Source organism: Mesoplodon bidens (assembly GCF_964165515.1).
Source record: "Mesoplodon bidens genome assembly, chromosome: 3".
NCBI classification, from domain to species: domain Eukaryota; kingdom Metazoa; phylum Chordata; class Mammalia; order Artiodactyla; family Ziphiidae; genus Mesoplodon; species Mesoplodon bidens.
The window spans coordinates 80,536,638-80,555,847 of NC_138178.1; the positions used below are offsets into that span (position 1 = coordinate 80,536,638).

The 19,210-nt window shown below is 41.6% G+C and overlaps 1 protein-coding gene across 7 annotated transcripts in view; it reads right to left on the reverse strand.

Moving 5' to 3' along the window:
* Window positions 1-556: 556 nt before the first annotated feature.
* CHD2 (chromodomain helicase DNA binding protein 2) overlaps window positions 557-19,210 on the reverse strand; it is a 122,824-nt gene continuing 104,170 nt past the window's right edge. For all 7 annotated transcript variants that reach the window (XM_081227791.1, XM_081227794.1, XM_081227792.1 and 4 more), the window contains 2 exons: window positions 9,288-9,534; window positions 557-4,134 (listed from right to left, as the gene is read on the reverse strand). In XM_081227791.1, coding sequence (XP_081083917.1) covers window positions 3,801-4,134; window positions 9,288-9,534 — 581 coding nt within the window. In that variant the 3' untranslated portion in view covers window positions 557-3,800. The remainder of the gene's footprint in view (window positions 4,135-9,287; window positions 9,535-19,210) is intronic.

A 19,210-nucleotide genomic window follows, 5' to 3' on the forward strand; every position in this document is an offset into this window, starting at 1 on the left:
GTGTCAGTGTTTCCATTATAAAGTGCTCTTTTCCCCCTTCAAGAATATACAACCCAACCGTAAAATTACTCTCAAGGCTGCAGGCTGGCAGACCCGGTGTTCTGATTTCCTCTTGACATGGGGGCTGCGGGACCCCTGCTGATGGGCACCTGATGGGTACGGGTCTCCCCGGGATCCTCCCCGCCCGGCACGACCAACATGGAAATTGAGGGCGGCTCTGCTCAGCCACTGGCGGCAACTCATCACGTGCAGGGACTCGGGCTAAGACGACTGCTGCTGGGCCGGGGGACTGTCAGCCTCAGCTACTCAGAGAAAATCTACAACGTGTGGTGAAAGGACCCGGACCCGACAACACAACTGGGCCTGGGTAGGGGGAAGAGACGCAACTTTAAAAGGCTCCCTTTCACAAGTTGTCAATCTTGATGACCCAGCAACCAAAGGGAGGGAGACGAGGCAGGCACAGTCGCGGGTCACGCCAATGCAATGCAACGTGTTCGCCCAATTCTAAAAATCCTTAGTAACACTTTTTAATATACAAGAATCAAAAGTACAGCAGTTTTACAATGTAGGAAAATTTAATACATACTATATAAACAACATTATTTACATCAGAAATCACTAGGACAGTGGCATTTTTCACAAATATAAATTAATGTTTAGTCAACAGGTTTTAAAAGTCCACAATTTTACAATAAAGAAAAACCATCTGTCCCCAACCGAGTGGGACACAGATGGACTAAAGCAGCCTGGACCCTTGGCCTGGCTCTCCTCGCCCGACACAGCAGCCCTCGGATGAGCCAGAGGAGCGAGCGCTGGCGCTGGGCCCCGGGCCACCGCTCCTGCTGACGCACTGGTTTTGGTCTGTAGGACTTCAGTGTCACTGTGTGAATTCATAACTGAATCGTGTTTGCACCGTGCACCCTGATGCGGCTCTCAGACTTCAGGCTACAGTGTCTGCAGCAGGACGTGAGAAGTGTTCTGGGTTCCCATCAAAGAGCGTTACGGAATGCCTAAAAGGAAGGGGAGACCGGGGCCAGCGATGGATGGCGGGGACGAGTCTGGAATTACCGTGTCCTTTGCCAGGTCTAGGACATACATGTAAATCCGGGTTTCTGTTCAGGTTCCGGGTTCTGTTCAACTTCCCTCTTCCTCAGCCCCTGCTCTTTCTACCTAGTAACTAAATCTTTCAAAGCTAGGCTCCATGGAACACCATCCTCACAGATTCCAGGGGCAGCTTCTCCCATCCACAAGTGAGAGAATTCCTACCTGTGCAAATTTCTGGTTTTGATATAAGCATACAGTATTCATACTGACTCAGGACAATGAGGAAATGCCTCCTTTCTCCCAACCCACCCTTCAAACATACTCCGACACCTAAAATAGATGCTTTTATGGGGATACCGTACTTTTCATAATGAATTTAACACTGACTTGGCTGACATTGCCTTTTGCTACATCATATGGCACGAAAAATCCTGAATGTGAACAAAAGGAAGTTCCTTTTTCCTCATGATGAGACATCTTTGGGAATAACTCACATCTCCTATCAACAACTTCATGGGAAAAAAAAAAAAAAAAAAAAACCTTGATGAGCATTGAAATGCAGGCCCTCCAATTCCTCCTCCTGGCCTCCTCTAACTGAAAGGACACGACCCAACTTCCCACAGGGGAAGCCGTGCTGGGGCCCACCCTGCCCACCTCCAGGGCCTGTGGATGGGTCAAGGATCTGCAAGCCAGGCTGCCCGTCCCCTTGGGCCTGAGCAAGACAAACACAAGTAGTGTCAGTACTGTTGGCAAGAAACCCAACCTGTGGCCAAAGCAGAGGCATGATTTCCTATCTAACCCCACGGAGCAGTCTCACACGTCCTCACTGGGGTGACGGTGGCCGGGGGCTCCTCTGTGGTCCCTTGGGGCTGTGCTCCGGGCACGTGTCGTACAAGCCCAGGGTGAACAACGCCAAGTACCAGGAGGAGAAATAGATCAGGAGGTGGTGGGCCCACTGAGCTCCCCACACGAGCTGTGCGGACCCAGACTCTCACGTGGACCTCAGCACAGGCGAGCCCAAGGATGCTCTGGGAAGCAGTGTGACGGCCCCCCAAAGCCACCTCTGCTTCCCTGGTGAGGCAACAGTAAAGGCATCAATGGTGCTGCCCAGGACACCAGCACGTAAGTGATCATGAGTTTATGAAGTCCCCTCAGGTCAGTGCGGGGAGCTTAACCCTGTATATGCCCAGTGGAAGGGTTTCCAGCAGCTCTGAGCCTGGACACATATAGGCACACTGTATGTTCAAGTCAGTTATTCTGTCTCCATCTAGAAAGGCCTTTGGATACTCTAACAATTACTGGCAAGTTATATTTAAAGTGAACAGAACGGAAGGCCCCAGAACCAGTAAAATGAAAGGAGCCTCCTTAACGTATGTAACCAACTTGCCTCCCTTCCTGACTCAATTCAACTCTAGTCTGACTCTATCTACAGCTCAGTTACCCTGTCCTTGGATGTTTCCTGTTTTGGAAAAAAAAAAAAAAAAAAAAAAATGAACTGAGGTTTACACTTAACTTGACTTCATTCTAAAAGATACTGAGTTCAATTCTAATGATCTCCAACTAGCAGTGGAAACGTGTTCACCACAGGCAACTTGTGTCTGTCCACCCACCACGTGAGCGGCAGATGTGTGACTCTGTGGAATCTTACCTCTTCAAGCTGGGCGAAGGGAACTCCGACACAGCTGCGGATGGTGACCAGCTGCCACACTGGCCCTCCCCCACTTGCCACACTACCAACCCCCAGGCTGGGAAACCCGTCCGCCCCTCCCCAGCGGCCCGCCCTGGTGCTGCCAGCAACCAGCTCGTCAGAAGGCCTGCTCCCTCGGCCCCCTCCTCGCCAGGCCCAGGACCGTTACTGCTCATCCCAGGAATCGGAATCCACCAGGGATTCCAGTGCCCTGGCCACACACACCCAGCCCTCGCCCCGCCTGCTCTGCGTGCAGCCCACTCCCAACCAAACAGGACCCACGCCCACGTCAATGCTGCCCAACTCACAGTCCTCAGAAGTCAGCTGCACAGGCCCTACTTTCCCTGGCACAGGGGGCAAACGAGGCCCACCCGGGAGATCAAACCTTTGAAATGTACAGTGTGGGAAAACTTAGTGTTGGTGGGGAAGCGGCTGCTGTGGAAATGTTTCCCCCTCTGTCCCCCAGGCCCCCAGCACCACAGGTGTCACACGATGAGGCCGAGTGTCACTTCTCCCAAGAACACATTTGAGGGGGGTAGCTGATCCCCTTCAAGTCCTATGATGCGAGACCCCACCCGCTCGTCCCCACGCCCCGCTCCCCATCAGCAGCATCCGTCACGTCATGGTGAACCGAACCCCGTGCTGTCCAGCAGGTCCCGGCAGCCTTCATGCGCACGCGCCTTCCCCGAGCACGCGCCAAGGTCCAGGGCGCGCCAGCCCTGGTGATAAAACATTCATGACTCTAAGATCCTTTCTTCCCTCACTGGGGAACAGGCCGTGAAGCTGGTAGACAAAACGTCATCTCTTCCTCCTAGCACCCATCAAAGTGGGAGGCCAGGACAAGGCTGGAATGGGATGGGGTGCCCAAGTGCGGGAGTGGTGACCCAAATCAAAGCTGGACCGAGCGAAAGGCCCCCCACTCCCTGAGGTGCTCCCTCGGTGGCGAGCTGAGAGCAGCGGCGTGTCCAGGAACGCCGTCCTGGTCTAGACAACTGGCTCCTGTGCATCAGACCAAACACTTCCAGGTGCTGAAAGACTCTTGCACACGCCCCTTCTCTCCAAACTATCTTTATGTTTTCCTAACATTCCAGTTATAATCTGGGTTGTTCTTCTGTTCTAGTGATCTCTCCAAAGGAGACCGATGATCCAGGGGTGACTTGGAATCGTGAGGAGATTTCTGAGAAGGGGGCGAGCGAGGATCTGAGACTGCGGGGTGCAGCGGGGGGAGGGGCTGCTTATACTCCCCCAATTTGTCTGTGTGGAAAGAGCGGTGATGGTCCGAGGGTCCCTGGCCGTGGTAGCCCATAGGAGGGCGGTGATCAGACATTCGTCGGAAATCCTGCTGGTGGTAATTTTGAGGCCTGAATTCATCGGATCGCCTCCGTTTGGAGTCGTGATGGTGCCTGAAACAGAGATACAAGGATCAGCTGGAGACCAAAGCCAGATTCCCACCCCTCCTCCGTCACCCACTGGCTCTTCCTCATGCACTCATATTTAAGGCCGCTTCCAGAAACTTAGAGGCAAATACTTACATTACTAGAAATCGAAAAAAACAAAACTAAAGTAGTAACAAAGGGCTATTTTATACTTATTGGCAAAACACAGCCTATGAAATGACATAAGCCTCATCAAGTCTGCAGTGAAACAAGTACACACTTGAATCACTGATGGCTTTGTAAACTCACATTCCCTTCAGGAAGACTGGCAAGATCTACAAACATCTTCATGTTCCTCAACCCAGCCCAGGAGAAAAAGAGCCACAGAAATTATTTTGTAAGTTATTAGTAACAGAAAAAATTATAACCTAAATATGCGACAGCAAGTGCAGGGTTAATTAAATTATTTTAAAATGTACTCAATGTGAAGAATATTAAAATTTTTAGTCAGGACCATGGCAAACTGCTTGTTATACTATTAACAGAGAATCTGTATAAGTCAACAACAAAAAGACAAACAATACAATTCAAAAATGGGCAAAGGAGCTAAAAAGACATCTCTCCAAAGGAGATACACAAATGGCTACTAAGCACATGAAGAGATGTTCGACATCTTTAATGGGCATTAATCACCAGGGAAATGCAAATCAAAACTACCATGAGATACCATGTCATACCCATTAGGATGGCTACATTCAAAACACTAAAAATAAATGTTGGCGAAAATGTGGGAAAATTGCAGTTCTAACACATAGCTGGTTGGAATGTAAAATAGGTCAGCTGCAGTAGAAAACATTCTGGTGGTTCCTTAAAAGTTAAACATAGGACTGCCACTGACTAACAATTCCAATCCTAGGTATATACCCCAAAAGCACTGAAAACAGATATTCAAACAAACACTTATATACCATGTTCACAGTAGCACTATTCACAAGAGCCAAAAGGTGGAAAAACTCTAATGCCTATCAATGGATGAATGGATAGACAAAATGGAGCATGTACATACACTGGAACATTATTCACCCATGAAAAGAAATGAAGTACTGATACATGCTACAATGTGGATGCACCTCTAAAACATTATGGTAAATGTCAAAAATGCCAGTCACAAAAGGCCACATACTGTATGATTCCATTTATGCAAACTATCAAGACTAAGTAAGTCCACAGAAACAGAATGCAGAAGATTGGTGGTTGCCAGGAGCTAGGGAGAGAGAAGAATGGAGAGTGACTACTTAGTGGTTACAGAGTTTTCTCTGGGGTGATGAAAGTGTTTTGGAACTTGACAGAGGTGGTGCTTGCATAACATAGTGAATGTACTAAATGCCTCTGAATTGTTCACTTTAAAATAATTAATTTATGCTATGTGAATTTCACCTGAATAAAAGAGAGGGAGGGAGAGGGAGAGGGGAAGGGAGGAAGGGAGAGAGGTAAAGAGAGAGACTGCCCATGTTCCAGCCAAGATGGAGTAACAGGGGCTACACTCACTCTCCTGCTGAAACAATCAGAAAGGGACAAAATGTATGGAACAATGGTTTTCAAGACACCAGGTGTCACGTAACAAAGAACCGCGATCCCTATGCGATGAGAAACTAATGAGATAAGCCTTACAAGCACCGGCTCAGGAGAAGCCCAGACTTCCTGAGTTGGGGTGGAGGTGTTCAAAGTGTAGAGTGCAAGAGAAGCAAGTACTACAAAGAGAAAGAAGTTCAAAGACCAGCAAAGGTTCCCCCTCGAGTGTTCAGCTGGATACTGCTCAGGGTGTATATGTGAGGAAACTACCCAAAGGCCAGGAGAAAAAAACACTGAGAAGGATGAGATGCCAGTGCTCTGTGCTCACACAGAGTTGGAACAGTGCCTGTTCTCTTCTCACCAGCCAGATGGGAAAACCTCAAGATCCAAGGGGCACTGGTAGAGTACCATGAGAGTCCTTGCCTCGGTGGTGGGAAATCATGAGCCTTTGCCTGAGCACTGCTCCAGTTCTGCCTAACAAATCCTAACAACAAGATCTGAAAGAATCAAACTGTTTCCAAGTAACCTAACTGTGTTTCATAACAAAGCTCCAGAACGTTTATAGGAATACAAAAATGTCCAGCACTTAACTAGGTATCTAATCAAAAACTACCCAGCATAGAGAAATAATAGCAAAAATAAACAAATGGGACCTAATCAAACTTACAAGCTTTTGCATAGAAAAGGAAACCATAAACAAAATGAAAAGACAACCTATGGAATGGGAGAAAATATTAGCAAACAATGCAACTGACAAGGAGTTAATTTCCAAAATATACAAACAGCTCATACAACTCAGTAACAAAAAAAAACCAAACAACCCAATCAAAAAATGGGCAGAAGAACCAAACAGACATTTCTCCAAAGAAGACATACAGATGGCCAATAGGCACACGAAAAGATGCTCAACATCACTAATTATCAGAGAAATGCAAATCAAAACTATAATAAGTTATCACCTTACACTGGTCAGAATGGCCATCAATAAAAAGTCTACAAGTAACAAATGCTGGAAAGGGGTGGAGAAAAAGGAATCCTCCTGCAACTGTTGGTGGGAATTTAAGTCGGTGCAGCCACTATGGAAAACAGTACGGAGGAGGTTCCTTAAAAAACTAAATATAAGAGTTGCCATGTGATCCAGCAATCTCACTCCTGCCCATATATCTGGACAAAACTATAATTCAGAAAGAAACATGCACCTCTATGTTCATAGCAGGACTATTTACAATAGCCAGGACATGGAAACAACCTAAATGTCCACTGACAGATGAATGGACAAAGAAGATGTGGTACATACACACAATGAAATACTACTCAGCCAAAAAAAAGAATGAAATAATGTCATTTTGCTGCAACATGGATGGACCTAGAGATCATACTAGGTGAAAGTAAGTCAGAAAGAGAAAAACAAATACCATATATCATTCGTATGTGGAATCTAAAAAAAATGATTCAAAGGAACTCATTTACAAAGCAGACAGAGACTCACAGACACAGAAAACAAACTTATGGTTACCAAAGGGGAAAATATGTGGGGGAGGAATAAATTAGGAGTTTGGGATTAGCAGATACAAACTACCATATATAAAATAGATACACAAGAAGGTCCTACTTATTATAGCACAAGGAACTATATTCAACATCCTGTAATAAACCGTAATGGAAAAGAACATGAAAAAGAAGAGAACCAGGAAAATAAGACCCATAATGAGGCAATAATCAATCAATTGAAACTGACCCAAATCATAGAATTAGCAGACAAGGATAGAAATACCATGTTGAAACTGTATACCAGATTTCAAAAGGTCAAAGAGAGACATGGAAGATTAAAAAAAAAAAAAGGGACCCAAATGCAACTTCTAGAGATAAAACTACAATGTAAGAAATACAAAATATACTATCAATAAATGGGCCTCGAGGCAGATTAGACATTGAAAACGACAATATTAGTGAACCTGAAGACAAAGCAATAGAAACTTTCCAAATGAAACAGAGAAAACATAATTTAAAAAAATAAACCTAGCATCAGTGAGCTGTGAGACAAATTCAAGCAGCTTACCACAGGTGTAACTGAAATCTTCAAAGCAGAGTGGGGGAACAGAAAAAAGTATTTGAAGAAATAATGGTAAAACATTTTCCAAATCTGATAAAATGATAAAGGTGCAGACCCAAGAATTCCCAAGCACAAGAAACATAAGGAAAAATATACCATGGCACAGTATCATCAAATTGCTAAAAAACAGTGATGCAGAAAAAGACATACTATGTAAAGAGGAGTAAAGATAAAGATGACAGATGTTTCATCAGAAACAATACAAGTAGAGAATAGAGGAACATCTTTAAAGTACTGAAAGGAAGTGTCAATCTATAAATTTATACCCAAAAGAAAATACCTTTCATAAGTGAAGACAAAATAAAGATTTCCTCAGACATACAAATGCTAAAAGAATTTATCGCCAGCAGACTCACACTAAAACAAAAGTCCTCCGGGCAGAAGAGAAATGATACAAAATGGAAATACAGATCTACACAAAAGAATGTAGGTAGGGCAAATGCCCACTGGAGTCAGATAAGATGGTACAGAAGGGTGGGGGGTGAGGGGTACAGACCCCTCCTAACAGAGGCTGCTGCTACTCGGCCACAGCTGCTGTGCTAAAGCAGCCTGGTGTTACCAGATCCTCCAAAAGAAGGCAGGACATGGAGATGTTTATATGAAATTTTCCTATATTAATTTCAAGGTGCAGTCAAAGCATATCTTTAGCCTAGGGGAAACCAAAGTTGCTAGGAAGCTAAAATACAGCTAAGTCCTGAAATTAAGAAGAATAGATAAAACCTCTTCAGCCCTTCCTGTACTTGCTAACTCTCACAACTACTCCCACAAAACCTTGGCCCATCTATATCATGATATTATATAGCTGTAGAGAAGGGACAACTTCAAAAGACTTTGACCGCTAAACTGTGGGCTCCTAGCATGAAAGGACCACAGGCTGGTACCCACCTAGTGTGGCTGACAGCATAGCACAGAGCTTAATCATTTTGGTTGCAGACTCTAATATTTTATGGCTACCACTTCTCTAGATTTCCTCAGACGATGGCAGAAAACTCCCCCTGCACAAGTGTGATGATGAAACCATAAATGGCTCCTTGGCCCAGAGAATAAAACTTCAAACCTGTAACTTGGCATTCAAGCCCCACCCCCACATCCAACCTGTTCATCTTCTGGGCATCCCTTCCTGGGGGCCTATCCTTGGCCTGGGCCTGTGATGCCTAGTCCATCTCTCTCTGCTTAGCTGATTCTCCAGGGCCCAAACCAACAATCACCAGCCTCCCCTCTTCCTCAGCCCTCAGGAAAAACTCAAAAATCCATTCTTTCAACTGTCCACTCAGCACACAATGTCAGCTGCCTACATCACGATTTCTCCCCAACACTCTGAAAATGCCTTGATGGCAGAAACACAGCACCAGACTTGGGATCATGCCTGGCACATGGTAAGAATGAGCATCTGATGGATAAACACATTAAGTTTCTGTTGCTTGTCTCTCCACCTATAAATAGTAAGCCCCTGGCAGAGAGGTCAGTGCCTGGTGTCTGAGGGCCCTCTGCATACCGGTCATAATAATCCCTGTGTCCCCGGTGGTCTCGGTCACTGCTGTACTGGTCATAAGGTCTCTTTCTGGAGAGGTTGTTGGGTCGGTAGCTCCCTGAACGGTGGGCGTCCATGTGTCGCCGGTCCCCATAATGGTGGTCCTTGTACCAGTGCTGCTCATACTGATGGTGCCTGTCACCACCCCAGGGTGGATTGTTATTGCCACCACCATAGTTGAACTTTCTTTCCCTCTGCCAGTCGCCTCGATCTGCAGAAAAAGAAATAATGATCTCATGATTCCAAGAACTGGCTGCATTTCACTTCCACTAAAGTTTAAACTGAAAAGGCCTGACATATGTTACTAACACTACATTTCTTCCTTCTTGGCCTTTTTGCTGCTGGTTATCATACAAGTAATGAGTCCAAAATTCTTTCCCCAAAATTTTAAGGCAAAAAAAAAAATTCACCTTTCTCCTTCTGAAATTTAAGAACCACTGTTTTTCATTGTCTTTCTTTCTTTTTTTTTTTTTTTTTTTACTGCTTTTCATTTTCTACACCTGCTTACCTTCCAACCTGGGGCTTACCCTTAAAATGAGATTTCACTAAAACAAACAAACAACAACAACAAACAAAAAACCCACAACAAACATTAATTTGGAAAAAGGCACTGCTGAGTTTCACAGCCACAAGGTAATACACTCCATTTACACATCTAAGGTTTATTTACCTGCTGGTACCATCAGCTGTGCCTGGTCCCTGAAAATCTTTTCAGACTATACCTACTGATTCTACTCTTCTTCCTTAGCCCACACCAAAAGAATGGCACTCCTCCTGTAAAAAGTGATTGCTCTAACTCTGGATTCTGTAACTCTCAAGGACAGAGCCAAACTGAAATTTGTATTAGCTTCAGTAAGCCTCCCTTTTCCCCTGAGGAGAAGAATCACACTTATCTGAATCCAAAAAGGCAGTGAAGACACAGAAGTAGAGGAAAGGAGGCTATACTGGGTTGAAATGTGGTCTCCAAAATGTATGTCCACTTAGAACCTCTGACTTGACTTTACTTGAAAATAGGGTCTTTGAAGTTGTAATGATGGATCTCGAGTTGAGATCATCTTGGATTTACAGTGGGCCCTAAATCCAATGACAGATATTCTGTTAAGAGAAAGGCATATGGAGATTTGGGACAAAGAGACACAGAGAGGAAGGCCATGGAGAGATGAAGACAGAGAATGGAGAGACAGTCACAGAAAGATAGATAATATGAAAAGGCAGAGGGTTATGTACCAGATGAAGAAACAGGATAAAACCCCAGAAAAACAACTAAATGAAGTGGAGATAGGCAACCTTCCAGAAAAAGAATTCAGAATAATGATAGTGAAGATGATCCAGGACCTCGGAAAAAGAATGGAGGCAAAGATCGAGAAGATGCAAGAAATGTTTTAAAAAGACCTAGAAGAATTAAAGAACAAACAGAGACGAACAATACAATAACTGAAATGAAAATACACTAGAAGGAATCAATAGCAGAATAACTGAGGCAGAAGAACGGATAAGTGGGCTGGAAGACAGAATGGTGGAATTCACTGCTGCGGAACAGAATAAAGAAAAAAGAATGAAAAGAAATGAAGACAGCCTAAGAGACCACTGAGACAACATTAAATGCAACAACATTCGCATTATAGGGGTCCCAGAAGGAAAAGAGAGAGAGAAAGGACCCGAGAAAATATTTGAAGAGATTATAGTCGAAAAATTCCCTAACATGGGAAAGGAAATAGCCACCCAAGTCCAGGAAGCACAGAGTCCCATACAGGATAAACCCGAGGAGGAACATGCCAAGACACACAGTAATCAAATTGGCAAAAACTAAAGACAAAGAAAAATTATTGAAAGCAGCAAGGGAAAAATGACAACATATAAGGGAACTCCCATAAGGTTAACAGCTGATTTCTCAGCAGAAACTCTACAAGCCAGAAGGGAGTGGCATGACAGATTTAAAGTGATGAAAGGGAAGAACCTACAACCAAGATTACCCAGCAAGGATCTCATTCAGATTCAATGGAGAAATCAGAAGCTTTACCTACAAGCAAAAGCTAAGAGAATTCAGCACCACGAGACCAGCTGTACAACAAATGATAAAGGAACTTCTCTAAGTGGGAAACACAAGAGAAGAAAAGGACCTACAAAAACAAACCCAAAACAATTAAGAAAATGATAATAGGAACATACATATCGATAATTACCTTAAACGGGAGTGGATTAAATGCTCCAACCAAAAGACACAGGCTCGCTGAATGAATACAAAAACAAGACCTATATATATGCTGTCTATAAGAGACCCACTTCAGACCTAGGGACACATACAGACTGAAAGTGAGGGGATGGAAAAAGATATTCCATGCAAATGGAAATCAAAAGAAAGCTGGAGTAGCAATACTCATATCAGATAAAATAGACTTTAAAATAAAGAATGTTACAAGAGACAAGGAAGGACACTACATAATGATCAAGGGATCAATCCAAGAAGAAGATATAACAATTATAAATATATATGCACCCAACATAGGAGCACCTCAATACATAAGGCAACTGCTAACAGCTATAAAAGAGGAAATGGACAGTAACACAAGAATAGTGGGGGACTTTAACACCTCACTTACACCAATGGTCAAATCATCCAAACAGAAAATTAATAAGGAAACACAAGCTTTAAATGACACAACAGACCAGATAGATTTAATTGATACTTATAGGACATTCCATCCAAAAACAGCAGACTGCACTTTCTTCTCAAGTGCGCACAGAGCAGTCTCCAGGATAGATCACATCTTGGGTCACAAATCAAGCCTCAGTAAATTTAAGAAAACTAAAATCATATCAAGCATCTTTTCTGACCACAACGCTATGAGATTAGTAATCAATTACAGGGAAAAAAACGTAAAAAACACAAACACATGAAGGCTAAACAATACGTTACTAAATAACCAAGAGATCACTGAAGAAATCAAAAAATACCTAGAGACAAATGACAACAAAACACGACGATCCAAAACCTATGGGATGCAGCAAAAGCATTTCTAAGAGGGAAGTTTATAGCAATACAAGCCTACCTCAAGAAACAAGAAAAATCTCAAATAAACAATCTAACCTTACACCTAAAGGAACTAGAGAAAGAAGAACAAACAAAACCCAAAGTTAGTACAAGGAAAGAAATCATAAAGATCAGAGCAGAAATAAGTGAAATAAAAACAAAGAAAATAGCAAAGATCAATAAAACTAAAAGCTGGTTCTTTGAGAAGATAAAATTGATAAACCATTAGCCAAACTCATCAAGAAAAAGAGGGAGAGGACTCATCAATAAAATTAGAAATGAAAAAGGAGAAGTTATAACAGACACCACAGAAATACAAAGCATCCTAAGAGACAAGCAACTCTATGCCAATAAAATGGACATCCTGGAAGAAATGGACAAATTCTTAGAAAGGTATAAACTTCCGAGACTGAACCAGGAAAAACAGAAAATATAAACAGTCCAATCACAAGTACTGAAATTGAAACAGTGATTAAAAATCTTCCAACCAACAAAAGTCCAGGACCAGATGGCTACAGAGGTGAATTCTATCAAACATTTAGAGAAGAACTAACACCCATCCTTCTCAAACTCTTCCAAAAAATTGCAGAGGAAGGAACATTCCCAAACTCATTCTATGAGGCCACCATCACCCTGATACCAAAACCAGACAAAGATACTACAAAAAAAGAAAACTACAGACCAATATCACTGATGAATATAGATGTAAAAATCCTCAACAAAATACTAGCAAACGAATCCAACAACACATTAAAAGGATCATACACCATGATCAAGTGGGATTTATCCCAGGGATGCAAGGATTCTTCAATATACGCAAATCAATGTGATACACCATATTAACAAATTGAAGAATAAAAACCATATAATCATCTCAATAGATGCAGAAAAAGCTTTTGACAAAATTCAACACCCATTTATGATAAAAACTCTCTAGAAACTGGGCATAGAGGGAACCTACCTCAACATAATAAAGGCCATATATGACAAACCCACAGCAAACATCATTCTCAATGGTGAAAAACTGGAGGCATCTCCTCTAAGATCAGGAACAAGACAAGGATGTCCACTCTCAACACTATTAGTCAACACAGTTTTGGAAGTCCTGGCCACGGCAATCAGAGAAGAAAAAGAAATAAAAGGAATACAAATCGGAAAAGAAGAAGTAAAACTGTCACTGTTTGCAGATGACATGATACTATATAGAGAGAATCCTAAAAATGCCACCAGAAAACTACTAGAGCTGATCAATGAATTTGGTAAAGCTGCAGGATACAAAATTAATGCACAGAAATCTCTGGCATTCCTATACACTAACAATGAAAGATCAGAAAGAAAAATTAAGGAAACAATCCCATTCACCACTGCAACAAAAAGAATAAAATACCTAGGAATAAACCTACATAAGGAGGTAAAAGACCTGTATGCCAAAAACTATAATACACTGATGAAAGAAATTAAGGATAACATGAACAGATGGAGAGATATACTATGTTCTTGGATTGGAAGAATCAATATCGTGGAAATGACTATACTACCCAAAGCAATCTACAGATTCAATGCAACCCCTGTCAAATTACCAGTGGCATTTTTTACAGAACTAGAACCAAAAATCTTAAAATCTGTATGGAGACACAAAAGACCCCAAATAGCCAAAGCAGTCTTGAGGGAAAAAAATGGAGCTGGAGGAATGAGACTCCCTGACTTCAGACTATACTACAAAGTTATAGTAATCAAGACAATATGGTACTGGCACAGAAACAGAAATATAGATCAATGGAACAGGATAGAAAGCCCAGAGTTAAACCCACACACCTATGGTCAACTAATCTATGACAAAGGAGGCAAGGATATACAATGGAGAAAAGACAGTCTCTTCAATAAGTGGTCCTGGGAAAACTGGACAGCTACATGTAAAAGAATGAAATTAGAACACTCCCTAACACCATACACAAAAACAAACTCAAAATGGATTACAGACCTATGTAAGACCGGACACTATAAAACTCTTAGAGAAAACGACAGGAAGAATACTCTTTGACATAAATCACAGCAAGATATTTTTTGATCCACCTCCTAGAGTAATGGAAATAAAAACAAAATAAACAAATGGGACCTAATGAAACTTAAAAGCTTTTGCAAAGCAAAGGAAACTACAAACAAGATGAAAAGACACCCTCAGAATAGGAGGAAATATTTGCAAACGAATCAAGGGACAAAGGATTAATCTCCAAAATATATAAACAGCTCATGCAGCTCAATATTAAAAGAACAAACAACCCAATCTAAAAATGGGCAGAAGACCTAAATAGACATTTCTCCAAAGAAGACACACAGATGGCCAAGAAGCACACGAAAAGCTGCTCAACATCACTGATTATTAGAGAAATGCAAATCAAAACTACAATGAGATATCACCTCACACCAGTTAGAATGGGCATCATCAGAAAATCTACAAACAACAACTGCTGGAGAGGGTGTGGAGAAAAGGAAACCCTCTTGCACTGTTGGTGGGAATGTAAATTGATACAGCCACTATGGAGAACAGTATGGAGGTTCCTTAAAAAACTAATAATAGAATTACCATATGACCCAGCAATCTGGGCATATACCCTGAGAAAACCATAATTCAAAAAGACACATGCACCCCAATGTTCACTGCAGCACTATTTACAATAACCCAGACATGGAAGCAACCTAAATGCCCATTGACAGACGAATGGATAAAGATGATGTGGTACATATATACAATGGAGTATTACTCATACTTAAGAAGGAACGAAAATGGGTCATTTGTAGAGACACGGATGGATCTAGAGACTGTCATACAGAGTGAAGTAAGTCAGAAAGAGAAAAATATCGTATATTAGCGCATATATGTGGAACCTGGAGAAATGGTACAAATGAACCGGTTTACAGGGCAGAAATTGAGACACAGATGAAGAGAACAAATGTATGGACACCAAGGGAGGAAAGCGGCGGGGTGGGGGGGATGCATTGGGAGATTGGGATTGACATATATACACTAATATGTATATAATGGATAACTAATAAGAACCTGCTGTATAAAAAAATAAATAAAATAAAATTCAAAAAAAAAAAAAAAGATTGGAGCAGTGCAGCCACAACGCCAAGGCTTGCTGGTAAGCAGTATAAGCCAGGATAGAGGCATGCAACAGATTCACCCTCAGATCCTGCAAAAGGGAACCAACTCTGGTGACACCTTGATTTCTGAGTTCTGCCTCCAAAACTACGACAGGATACATTTCTGTTCTTTTAAGCCACCCAGTTTGTAGTACACTTTGTTACAATAGTCTTAGAAAACTAATACAGAGGCTTAACTAGTAGGAACTATGTGGCCTCATGGGAAATCCATCTTCCAGCTACAATTTGTTAAGATCAAAGACATGCCACCAAATATATCTCTACTCATTTTGTTGGCCTTCTAGCATTTTTTACAGAGCCAAAGAATAATACCATAAAGGAACCTGTGTAGCTTAGAAATTTATACCATCAAAACAATATATAGTCAACCAGTGGCTTAAATTCATTGCTGACCCAGGGTGGAGCAGGCCAGGGAACCAAGAAGTAAAACACTTTTGACTATTCAACGTAAAAATTAACAAACAACAAAAAGAGACACCTTCACAACATGAAAGGATCATCTGAAGATGGCTTCAAACTAAATAGAAAGGTAGGTTTCAAACAGGGTATCAAGGTCTGTGGTACTATGGAGATGGCCAAGTCATTTATTTCCAGAGAAAGTAAACGGTGCTTTTCTTTCTTCTTGAACCCTCATGGGGTAGATAACTGGTTAGGAAGTACTGACTATTAAGGAGAGGAATGAGAAATCCAAAGTTTAAATAAAAGACTACAGTTAGCTTAATAAGAAGAGTCCTTTCAAAGGATCAGAATATAAAATCAGTGACATCATATGAATGACATAAAACCAGTCTAATCCCAGGAGAAAAATCAATACAACTGATACAACTACATCTAAGAACATGGAAACATTTCCCAACCATCTTTCTGTACAGTCATTACCTCCCCACACTAATAAAATGGTGTTCAATTAATTGAACTAAAATTTTTAAGATTAAAAGATATGGAACCTCTGCTTCCAGGTAATTCAGAGTAGCTGCCACAGAATTACACTCTGCCAAGAACAATAAGAAAACACCAGATAAACAGAAAATAATCTGCTTAAAGACATCAAAGAGCAGCCAAAGCAATGAAGACTAGAAGCACTAAGATTCTGAAGAGCAAAAAAAACACTCAGAGGTAATAATAGTTGACTTGACTTCTGCAGCCACTGGGGAGATCTGTGACTCTGAGCCTGGGCAAGAAGCTGAATATCTGGGCTTTTCCCAGCCGAGAACCACTGCTGGAGAAAGAGAGACACCGGCAGAGCTTTTGGTGGTCCTTCTAAGCTAGAGGGACACTGGACACTTGAGGGACTGCAAACACACAGCCAGTTTTCCCTTAGAACATTTGCTGAATCTGCAGGGAGCAGGAGGCTAAAAGCTAAGCTAAGCTACCTTCTGAAAAGCAGAGCCATTCAGGGTGCTCTGAATGGTGCTCAGCACCATAGTCTAACGGTGCTGAGGAAACCAAGGTCCTAGTTTAAGACCTGCCAGTGTGGTGGGGCAGAGAGTGCAGCAGGCCCTCCGTCCAGTGCCCTGGAGAGCCAAACCCCAGGAACAGGGGGACCAGACGAGAACTAGATTAAGATGATAGTCTCCCACTCTATGTGCCTGGGGAGGAAAGAGTAAATCCTCTCTGGGGCAGAGTGACATCATCTGGGGCTTTTACAATTTTTGTTGTTGTTTTGTTTTTTGCGGTATGAGGGCCTCTCACTGTTGTGGCCTCCCCCGTTGCGGAGCACAGGCTCCGGATGCACAGGCTCAGCAGCCATGGCTCACGGGCTAGCCTCTCTGCGTCACGTGGGATCTTACCGGCCCGGGGCACGAACCCGTGTCCCCTGCATTGGCAGGCGGACTCTCAACCACTGCGCCACCAGGGAAGCCCGGCTTTTACAATTTTTAAAACACAGTGTCTACAATAAAAAATAACCAGCCATGCTAAAAGATAGGGCTGTATGGCTGAAAACCAAGAAAAAAAAAAAAACATACAATACAAATGGTTCACAATAATTCAGATATTAGAAATAACAGTCAAGAATTTTTAAATACCTATAATTAATGTGTTCCAAAAAAGAGGAAAAGATGGAGAAAATCAATTTTCCTAGAAGCTTGAGAATTTTACTGGAAGATTAGAATGTACTTAAAAAAAAAAAAAAAAAAAGGAAATCCTAACATTGAAGTTTAACAAAAATGTATACTTCATTTTGATTATGGAACACTTGACTCTCTGTAAAATTTTATACTATGCTTCTATATATACTATATTCTTTTAAGGTTTTGTACTATGTTTTCTTTTTATTACTTTTATCTTTAAAAGTAATTCATGCTCATTGTAACCAGTGAAGTAACAGACAGTGGAGAAATTATTAATTTCCTACAATCCGTCCATATTTTTACCAGCCTTAGGTAACTGGTATGTGTATGTTTTCACATCCTTCTCTGTGCTTATACAAATATATTATTCAAATATATACAACAGAAAACAGCTTGGTGGTTCCTCAAGAAGTTAAACATAGAATTATCACATGACCAAGCAATTCCACACTCCTAGGTATAAATCTACAAGAACTGAAAATAGGTACTCAAATAGTTGCATACAAATGTACACAACAGTACGATTCACAATAGCCAAAAAGCAGAAACAACCCAAATATCCGTCAACTAATGAAAAGACAAATTCTAGTCTAACCATACAATGGGATATTATTCAGCCACAAAAAGGAATGAAATACTGATACATGCTACAACATGGATGGACGCTGAAAACCGGATGCCAAGTGAAAGAAGTCAGACACATATTGTACGATTCCATGTGATTCCTTTAATACAGAGAATCCAGAATAAGTAAATCTATAGAGACACAAGACAGACTGGTGGCAGCCAGAAGCTGGGGAGAGGGGAGAATGAAAACTGTTTTTTCTTTGGGGTGAGCACAGTGTTTTGGCAGTTGATTTAGGTGGTGGTTGCACAACATTGTGAATGTACTAAATGCCACTGAACTGTTCATTTAAAATGGTTACGTTTATTCATGTTATGTGATTTTCACTCCAATAAAGTTAAACACACAAACAGAGATTCTGTTGTTGTTGCTGTTGCTTTTTTTTCCCTCCAATTTTTTTTTTACCTATAAAGCCAACTCATTTTTTTAACAACGGCTAATAATATAGAGTACAAATGTCCTATTATTCATCTAACCATTTTTCTATTAATGGGCAATTTATTTCCAGCTTTTTGCCATTGTAAGGCTGTAACAGCATCCTCATACATGTATGTGTTTGCATTACTACAGGACAGACTCCCAGAAAAAGGGCCTACATATTTAGATATTTCAGATTATTTTCTGGAAAGACTGTAGCAATTCACACTCTTAGCAACTTGTGTGCATTTCACCCTTTAATTTTTGCAGATCTGAATGGGTAAGAAATTGGTTAATTTGTTGTTACTTTAATGTACATTTCCCTAGCAGCAATTGTTCATCTTGCCCTACTGGCCATTTGAATCTCCTCTTCCAAATGAATTCCCTATTCCTAACCGTTGTCCATTTTTCTATTTGGTTATCCTTCTGTTATCAATTCATAAGGAGTTTTTCAATATTAGAAGTTTTAATCATTTAACTGTCATATATAATGTAAATTGTTTCCCTGAGTTGTTCATTTGTCTTTTGCTTATTTATGTTGGTTATGTTCTTCTTAGAGTTGAATTAACAGCCTTTT